The 10,399-nt window shown below is 44.1% G+C and overlaps 1 protein-coding gene across 2 annotated transcripts in view; it reads right to left on the bottom strand.

Moving 5' to 3' along the window:
* Positions 1–432: 432 nt before the first annotated feature.
* LOC147152028 (protein phosphatase 3 catalytic subunit alpha-like) overlaps positions 433–10,399 on the bottom strand; it is a 48,540-nt gene continuing 38,573 nt past the window's right edge. The window contains exons 12-14 of one of the 2 annotated variants that reach the window (XM_086023492.1): positions 8,071–8,168; positions 7,323–7,370; positions 433–2,598 (exon numbers count right to left, since the gene is read on the bottom strand). In XM_086023492.1, coding sequence (XP_085879618.1) covers positions 2,420–2,598; positions 7,323–7,370; positions 8,071–8,168 — 325 coding nt within the window. In that variant the 3' untranslated portion in view covers positions 433–2,419. The remainder of the gene's footprint in view (positions 2,599–7,322; positions 7,371–8,070; positions 8,169–10,399) is intronic. The other variant, XM_086023493.1, reaches the window with a different exon arrangement.

Raw genomic sequence — 10,399 nt, 5'->3', positions numbered from 1 at the left:
TTCCCCTTTACTTCACTTTCAGTTTGAATTTAGTGATAGCCTGTTATAAGAACTTTGCCCTATTGTCAGAACTATGTACAAATTTGTACTTTAGAGACTGGTAGTGTAGTGGAACATGCTGATGCCCTTCACACCAATGACATGGTTTCAATTCTCTGCCGGTCCCAAGACTGGATAAAAATTGGGTGGGTGATGGTTCAGGAAGTGCCTGTGGCAAACAAATGCTGGTGACTCGCTGTGGCGACCCCTAACAGGAGCCAAAAGTCTCAACAAAAACAATGTACCGTAGGCCTGAATGGTGGTTAGCGACAGAAATGACCAATGCAGTCAGTTTGTATGCATTCATGGCAACATTAGGATATACTGTATATGTGTGTGTCAGGGGACATGGGAAGTTTCTTCTCCCGGAAATAAAGGCTCATCACCGATACCAAAGGTTCATGCATATTTTATTCAAGAGTAAAAAAAGTGGACCGTCCCAGGGGCATGCTTACAGTGTTAGTGACTGGGGAGTTGAAACCAAAAGAAAAAGAGAGAGAAAAGACAGAGAGAGAGAGAGAGAGCGAGAATGAGAGGGGGAAAAGAAACCGTGGCACAGTCACTATGGCACGGGGTTGCAAGGGGGTGCGGGGGTTCACCTCTCCCAAAGAATCACAGCAAGATCAACCAAGGAGCAAGGCAACATAAAGAGCAACTAGCAGAGAGAGAGAGAGAGAGAGAGCGTGAGCTTAAATTTTAAGAATAATGTTCATAATAAATATAATAATATATCGAACCATAAATATCAAATAACAAGAGGAATCAAGATGTATGAGAGTACACTTTTCTCCTTTAAATTCTCACAGGAACATAACCGGCTTATTCTGTTCAAATGTGTCTTGCTGCTTTTTGCTTTGAACTTCACAATTTTTTCTTTTTTTTACATTTTTTCTTTTTTTACCATGCAAACATGCTTTTGGCTGCCCAAATGCCTGTGCCTCTGTATATAGGGTGGTCATTCAATACTCATTTGTATTTCATGAAAAACGATTCCTGTACATTGACAAAGAACAACGTATTGAATGTGGACTCCACACCTTTGATTCAAAGTGTACTGTCATTCTGTACAGCGCTAAGACAAACGGGAAGCGGGTGATGAAAAGATCTGGGAAGAAAAGTCAACATAATATAACGCAAAGTGAATACAAAAAAGCAAGTGACCATGGTGAACAAAATACATCTTTCATTATTCCTCATATTAGCCAGAGGAACAGAAGAAAAAAAAAATCCTACCATCGTGAAACACAGAGCACAAATATAATTCACATTATTATCAAATAACTTAACTGTGCATGCACCGATGCGTTATTATAAATGCTTTACAAAGATGTTTTTCCTCTGACTTCTTGTCCTGACAGTTGAAGAGTACGTTTCTTCGGTAAAATATAATTTCCTACTTTTTAGGCCAGAGACTATTGGCCATCACTGCCATTTGGTAGCAAGAGGGTTGTGGAAAGGGAATTAATTTAGAATGACTTCACATTTCAACCAAGCCACTCCGCCCCCTCCCCCCCATATATAAAGCATTCTATTTCTGTTAAGCTGCATCTTGCATCAGGTGTGCAATATAAACGTTCCAAGTATGCTATTTACATACCAAAGCTCAGGAGAGACACTTGCTTCGAATCACAGCCTAGTTTCAGACCTTTTTTTTTTATTTATTTATTTTTTTCCCCGAGAGCTATTTAGCCTGAGACCAGAGGGGGTGAGCGGCCCTCCACTCAAAATTGGGCGGAGGTGTTGTGCTACAAAAGCAACCGGGAATCTCCTCCCCAAAAGAACAGACGAGGGCTCAGATCAGTCTTGCGGCGCGCCTCTGTTGGTTAATCCACCGTCCCGTCATTTTTTTTCCATCTCCGTCTTGGTGAAGAACAGCACATTTGTCAAATATAACTGCATGGACACTGTAAAAGCATATCAGCAATCCCATCAAAAGATACTTTTTGTAAGTTTGGTTCCACTTCTCGCAAACAGGAACAAGAATCTCCGACGCTTCCGACGGCCGCGCCTTGACTCCCGCTGGCTTCTCGTCATTCCGTCGCCACGGCCGCGTGACGCTGACGCCGTCCACACACTGGCGATCGCCGACACGCACAGTGAATAGTAGCAACTCCCGCTCTGCTCAAATCGTAGTTTCTTTCCCCTTCGTAAAGTCCGGCCACACTTAAGCCTTTACATAGAGCAAAGAAAAGGGGGTAGATACCGGTAATCATAGGAGTATGTGTGTGTGTGTTTGTAACAGGTATTTGAAATACTGCGTTTGTGTGCAATGCTTTTGCGTATTGAGTATGTCTATATACAGATATTGTCAGTCAGGATGGCGCTATAAGGGGCTTGTAACTGCAGTAACTGTGTCTGGCCGTGCGACAGTACACATCCATCACTGTATATTGCTGTTGCTATCGGTCCCATTGGGCTCTCCCATATTCATGCGGCCCATGGACAGGCCCACGCTGTTGATGGCGTCACGCCGCGGCGGCATTCTCTCGTTGATCCGGTCCAGACCTTTGGCCTCCTCGAAACTGCTGATCCGATGCTGCGGGGAGAAGCCTCGGATGGCTGCGAAGGCAAACAGCCACACAAACATGCGTACGCAGTTATTATCGGGACGTTTGAAAGAAACGCTTGTTTCCAATCTCTTGAAAGAAACCCTCTTGACTGGATGTCAGTCCAGCTCAAGTCTCAGTCTAATCTAATTCAACTTTCTAATGCTTTCGTTCGATACCAGTCAGGACAAGCAGATCATTCCGTCACGTCTATCTCCCTGAGGCTTTGGGTTTGGATAAACAGAATTTGGTCACACTGCGCACGTTCTTATAATAGTATCTACACACATCAGGCAGTGTTTATCTGTTGTTCTCAACGCTGAGCCCGGATTAGCTGGAGGACCTAACTACTGATTTTAGATCAGCGAAGCCCTCAAGCGGGCGCGTGGATGAATCGGACCGCAGCTGTACAGAAACGGTCGTTCATTTGGTCTCTCAAATGTAGTCGTCATGTTTTCATTTATTTCACTACAGTACTTAAAATAGATGATTCATTTAATTGGGCTTAACTAAAACACTCTGCACGCTCGTAAAAATGGTTGGCAGAACAAGTGAGGCTTATTCCTAAAGGGAAAATGCTGCCATGCAATTCGTTTCTTCACGAGACAACTTGACAAATGTTTCACGAATAAAAACACAAGTAGACCAGGTGACACTTTCAGCTGCCGTGTATAACAGCATCTGTCATCAATGATGACAGATACTGTACTCCCATTGAAAAGCACTACTTTTCAGACGACTGCTACTACCTTTGACGAACACGTCGCCACTTACAAATACTCTGCTTCACGGTCTACATCTAACACTACGTTGTCTATATACTGTACATCACACACATACAACACAGTACCCATAATTTATTCATTTGAACAAATTATGGATTGTAGTTCAGATAAGTCACAGACAAGGCTAAATATATAAATCCAAATTTCAAAGAGGCTGTGTGAGCAAGGATTTTCTAAACGCATGTGCTCCAATATAGCACATTCCATACGGAATTTGATGCCTGTAACATGAGAATATGGTCAAGCACTTTGTTTTGAAAATCACTCATTGCAGGTCAGCAGTTAGGCCTGCAAGAGCTAATATAAGTGCCATCAGAGTATGTTCTGAAGTTAGCCATAATGCCAACGGTTCAACAAAGCGGCGCACTATGGGAACATTCCCTCTTTTTTGGGGGCGTGCTAGCTTGTGCACTTCAACTTGCTAAAGCAGCCAATGTCGCTTTGTCCTGGTTTCCATTCCATCAGGTTGTCCAGTTTAGTTTGGTATGGAACACATTTTTTGGAGGGGGCAAAAATATTTCAAGCAAACACTACCTCCTTTTGGCGTTGCTTGTTGAGGTGTCAACTACAGTGGTACAATAACTCAAGGGAGTGGCTGGCTACTAAACATAATTGTCTCACCTGTGCAACAGGAATGGAATGGGGAGCATCAAAAACAAAGCTTTTCTCAAAGTGAACAGCTATACACACCTTGTGGTGCAAACACAGGCCAGATTAGGTTTTATTGGTCCAAATCACACCGTGGAACTCCAAATGCGGATTTTGCATTTCAGGGCCTGCTGAAAACCATGATGGACCCATGCTCAGTCGAAATTAGGGTTGGGCACCGAGAACCGGAAATCGAGTGGCGTCCATCATTCCGGTTCTCCCGGAACCGTTCGGATTTCAGAATGTCGGTACTAAGTTTCGATTCCCAGTTAGCCATGCGGAAGAGCTACGAATGAAGGATCTCCACAGTGGCGGCCGCTGGGACACTGCGGTGGCAGCAGTCGCCCTTCGCGGGGTCGGTGATCCAGCCTGGGCCGGCCCGGCTGGCTCATTCGGCCGACGCCTAGCCATAGCTTCTGACCCAAAAGTCAGAATCGGCTAAGTAACGTCTAATGGCATCATTGATCCAACGAGTTCAACACACGAATGCACATATGCAGCTAATATTTAGCTTATACGCAGCTGCAGCATATACATAAATACTATACATACAGATACATGATATTGTTACATAGAGTGCTTGGATTAGATCGACTTTCCTTGCTTGCCCTTAAAATGCAGCGTTATGGTTGTCATATATATTTTCTTTCTGAAGCAAGACAAGTTTAGCCAATCAATCGGTGTTCAGTAGCATGCTGTCAGTAACAGCTGCATTATTGTATTGTTTGAAAAAAAATAAAGTAAAAAGAAAAATAATACTAAATGATAATACACAAAAAGTATTAAAATAAATATACTGGTTAAAAACAGTCCTTTGAATAATCCATGGTAAAGTTTACTAATAGTATTAAGTTCAGGTGATTTGTCCAAAAATAACTCCTTTTTTTTCAAAGAAAGAATCGGAATCGAGAATCGTTAGGAACCGGAATCGAATCAAAGAACCGGAACCGTCCAAATTGAAACGATGCCCAACCCTAGTCGAAATGCAGGGCTTCCTTTTGTGCCATTGTTGGTTTTCTCCTTTGCCCTTAATTCTGAGATTTCTTCTTTACACTGTTGGAGGAATTGCAGAGCTGGGTGTTTTACTACAAATTGAGGGTCCGTTATTCGTCATCCGGCTGCAGCGTGGGTACCCTTCCGTCATCCGTCATTCGCCTTTTTTTCGGGGGGAAAAAATGGTACTCGCTTATAGGCCGGTCTGCCTCTGATTTTAAACGGGCAGCGATTCCAACGGCAAACTTCTATAGCAAAACTCCCCCACCGGCCCTAAAGACTAAAGGTGGATTAAACACATGGGCTTCCGACTATGCTTAGTCCGTCTATTTTAAAATTTTACCCGTCATTCGTCAGCCGTTAGCAAAACGGGCATCCGTTATAGGCGGATGGACGGAGCGGTCCGTCGCATGGACGGAATGCCCAGCTCTGAGGAATTGTTGAAATCCTGGCTTGTGAATGAGCACCAAAGCTCACCATTGCAAACATTTCCCAGTCTTGGATGACTGTGTCCAGACTTGACTGGATAGTGTTACCGGCCTTCAATTCCGCATGTGATGCAGCAATTGACATGCAAACCGTTGCTTTCCACACCTCAGTGATTTTGGAACAACAAACAAACCGGAACATTGCAGTTCATTAAAGCGTGCACTTAATCACCAAGCCTCTGTACACAAAATACTGACACATTAAATACAAGCACCATGACGTCAATCTGTTTGGCAGGTTTTGTTTATTTCGAAAGGTCTGCGTTGAGAATTGGGGTTGACACCTTTCTTACTGCAAAATTTAGCCAACTGATCTATTTGACGTTTAAAGTGCTAACTGTCACTGCCTGATAACAACCATGTATATTACGTTAACATTTCTTTTAAAACTGTTGATTTAGTAAACATTTTCACAATGAAGTATTTTCATAAAACATGCCATAAGAGACTTCTATAGGGCGGATCTATGCTTTAGTACTCATCATTGTCTCACTATTTCAATGTTCCTGATCTTTTACGCCGTGGTTAGAACATTGCCTAGTGATGATGCACTTCACTTGAATTTTCACCATTTTGAAGCCTCATTTTAGATACTTGCTGATTTTTTTTTTTTATCAATCAAAATTGGCAGGGTTGTCGAGAACATCTCTGGGGTGTGTCAAGACATTTATTTTCACTTTGCAGGGACGTTAAGCAGATGTCATCAAAGTTCTGTCTGTAATAAAATCTGCCTCCTGTTCATTTTCCTTGCTGCGTTTAACAATGTGTAGAAGGGAAAACAACACATTTCCACAAAGCTCACAAAGTCATGGAAGCATTGCAGTGTTTGTGTTTTTTCACATTAAAATCAGCATAATTAAATGTCTAATTCAGTCACTTTTAACTGGCACGCACCTTTCAGACTCGATTAAGCGAAATTTAGGTTGCGAAAATCAATTTGTCAGCAGTTAGTGTATTACAACAAAGTGACGTTATCAGCTCTTGTTGTTACAGCTCTGCTGTAAATCTTGTTGCGCTTTCACAGACAAAATTAAAGTGGCACTGCATGTCTGTGATTTGTCAGCCAATTGTCATACTACTGCTAAACACAACGCAATAAATCCTATTTATGAGTCTTTTAGCAGTGATTTTACATTACCGGGTAATTCAAAAATCAGCATCAAGTGGACTTAAAAGATTGTCATTGGACAGTGACCATATACTGGAATGTTTCAAAATAGTGACTTTTGGGGTCACAATTCAATTTTGGGAGGAGTGAACTCCGACTGTGTATCTTTTTATACATATGACAGCTATTTGATTTCCGTCATTACAGGCGACTCAAAGGAGGAAACAGATTGATTTCATGGTTCACTTCTACAGCATCTATAACATGTTTAATAAAAAGAATAGCAGACAAGAAGAGGCCAGATTCACCTCACCGCCCCTCATCAATGTTCACTCCCACCAACAGCCCTGCTTCTCTGATGTGTGTGCGCACGCGCGCGTGTGTGTGTGAGTTTCGAAATGTTGGCGTTCGAATGTAAACACTCGTGTGTGCTGGGTGAGAAAGAAACGTAGTAGCCGATTGTTGCTTAACCCCAGAAAAGGAAATGAAGGGTATGTATGTGTGAATATGAATATGTTTTAATGTGGTGACTTCAGCGAGCTGCGCTTGTCGGCTTTGTTGCGAGAGCGGATGCGGTTGGAAAAGCGCTGTGCATCATGGGTGAAGAAAATCTACCAGCTAATGAGCACGGGTGGCAAAGAGCGCATCCATGCTGCTCGCACACACACACAGGCGGCACCCACACACACGCGCGCGGTGACATGAGTGGCTTTACCTTCGGCGTCCTTAACCGTCTCGATGGCTTCTATGGCCTCAATGGTAGCTGAATGATGGTCAGACAGATAAGAAGAGAAAGAGGGGACAGGAAGAAAGACGACAGGTTCCGAGAGAGCAGAGTAAAGGAGACGGAGGAGAAAACAAAACGAGTGAAGGCTGAAACATGCTTCTGTGCAGATACACATCTCTGGATATGACAGCGCTTGTGGCTCATGGAGGCTAATCTGTTTGTACATATGTGTGAAGCTTGCACATTGTTGACTCCAAAGCATGTTTCAGGCTCAATCCATGTGAGGCCCGCAGAGCAACACTGAGGCCGAGGCAGGTTGGAGAGCACCTGGGGTTAGCGCCAGCTCTGGCTCACTCGCACACCATCCCTTTCTCTCCTCTCCCCTTGCTATCCTTCCCCCTCTGTCTCACACCCACACACGTACGACCAGCAGGCTGTTAGTATCCTCAGCACCAGTGAAGTGAAGTGGAGAGAGGGAATGAGTCCACGGGGCAGAGGGATGACAGGAGATAAACGGCAGTTTAAGAGGAGAAGAGGAAAGGAGGCAACAAAAGACCTCAGTGTGGTCCAACGCACATGCTTCAAGTAGAGTGTGTTTGTAGTTACCCTTGTGTGTGTCTGCGTGTGTGTGTATTTATTCATTTTTGCACTGTTTGTTGTCTGGAGGAAAGCTCTTGGTTAGGTTTGACAGTCAAGTGCGCCTATGTGTGCGTTTGTGATTGTGTAAAACACTCACCGCTCTGCAGAGTCTGTTTGCCCCCTGACAGCACTCCACTTGGCAGCATACCTGTAGGGGTCAGTCCCTTCAGAGTCAACACGTTCTCACTCTCCTCCCTGAGAGTCAGTGTGTGAGAGAGAGAGAGAGAGAGAGAGGCGAGGAGAGAAGATAAAAGCCAAGTAGAAAATAATTTGGTCACAGACATAAAAATGGCCGCATCTCCGTTTTCGTGCTGAGGCGAGTCTAGTTTGTAAGTGTTCCGGCAGACCGAGGGCGTTTTCTATCATACTCCACCCGCCGCACCTGGCAACGTGATGAGAAAACGGACACAATTTTAGACTACCTAAAAGCAGGTCTAAATGGTAGCGCAGGTGGTGTAACGCAATTTTGGTGTATTTGATGGAGGCGCAGGCAGACAGATTCGGCGCTCCGCAGACGTGTGTGCTGGATGACATCGTATTTCATTCATCAATATGACAACAGCGGGGGACAGTCCCTCCGAATAAATGCGGCAATCAATTCATTGAGCAAATTCTAATCATTATCATCTTAAAAATATTTTAATAGCACCCCCTGACCGCACGGCACTATGGGGGCGTGGGGGTGGTCCCACACGGATGCACGGTCGCGGGTGCAAGGCGGTCACCAATGGCCCACGTCACATATGCACGGCTGACAACATCATCCGCAAGTGGAGATCTTGCGGTTCCTTGAAGTGTAAATGAACTTTGCACGTGTCGATCTACTGCATGGAATCCAGTGAGTCCTTCCGCATGCATGTAGACTTCGAGCGCACCTCCCTCTGCTGGATTTAAATGCATTATGTGGGGAGCCGCTTCGATTGGCCTGTCTCATTTGCATGAGACAGAAACCCAACCTTCCAAAAACCAAGTCTCTCTCATTCAGTGTGATAAGTGAACATGAATTGCACTGTAATCCTTGATCCTTTGCATATTTTAACCTAAGAAAGCCAGACACATTTAAGGAAGACTCCATGGGACCAATTATTGTGAGGTGGGGGAAAGTATAAAGGCAACAGTGTATGACGGTTAAGAGTGTACCTAACATTCCTCGTGATCGCAGTTGCAGAATTAATTCTGAAGTCCACAAAAGCATTTTGTCTGGAAATTTACAGAAGAATCCATCCAAACTAATCGGGAGAAGCTTCATCATGCCACAAGATAATGACCCAAAATGCACTGCCAACACAACAAAGGACTTCATCAGGGACAAAAAAATGGAATGTCTTAGACTAGCCAAGTCAGTCAGTGGACCATAACCCAATAAAGCATGCTGAAGAGGACACTGAAGAGAGAAACCCCCAGAATCATAGAAGAACTGAAAGAGGCTATAGTGAAGGCCTGGGAAAGCATTTCAAAGGAAGAACGCAACAATGTGGTGAAGTCAATGGGCCGCAGGCTTGATGTAGCTACGGCAAGTAAGCATTCCATCCATCCATTACCTATACCTCTTGTCCTCACAAGGGTCGCCGGCATGCTGGAGCCTATCCCAGCTGTCTTCGGGCAGTAGGCGGGGGACATCCCGAATTGGTTGCCAGCCAATCGCAGGGCACAAAGAGACAAACAAACAAACAACCGCACTCACAATCACACCTAGGGGCAATTTAGAGTGTCCAATCAACTTACCATGCATGTTTTTGCAATGTCGGAGGAAACCGGAGGACCGGGAGAAAACCCACACAAACAAGGGGAGAACATCCAAACTCCACACAGGGAGGCCGGAGCCGGGATCGAACCCACGACCTCTGAACTGTGAGGCGGACGTTCTAACCAGTCGACCACCGTGGCGCCCTCAAGTAAGGATTATGCCGCCAAATATAATTAAGTTCATTTAATAATGTCCATTCCAATACTTTTTCTCACTTGGAAAGTGGTTGGTTTCAAATTAAAGGTGCTCTGTCCCGAGTTGTCCAGAGTTCCACATCTAGATATCAAAGCCATGAAATAAAAAATGAACTATTGTGTGATTTTCATCTTTTGATCGGAAACCCAAATATCTTCAGTATACAACAAAACCAAAGGAAGTGACATTGCTGTTCCAATACTTTGTAGGGGTATGTATATGTTATAATACAAGGCGTTCATACATCTGAGTTCAGAACGAGAATAATTCGAGGAACACCATAACTGGCTCGCGACATGATGAGCTTGACACCCCTGCTTTGGGGGTTCCACTGTATAATTATGCATGTAGCAACGTGCGTGTAACATATTGGGATTGTCACACTAAATACTTGATCCTTTTACAGTTTTCTTCAGTTTTTGGGTGCCTTCTGGTTGTGACTGAGAAATAATTATAAATGGTCATTACAGCATTGTCAACTCAC

The sequence above is a fragment of the Filicampus tigris genome, chromosome 2, assembly GCF_054856515.1.
Source record: "Filicampus tigris isolate MCC_2025a chromosome 2, RoL_Ftig_1.0, whole genome shotgun sequence".
Taxonomy (NCBI): Eukaryota; Metazoa; Chordata; class Actinopteri; order Syngnathiformes; family Syngnathidae; genus Filicampus; species Filicampus tigris.
Note: the sequence above shows the minus strand (reverse complement) of the source record. Positions and strands in the feature narration are given on the sequence as shown.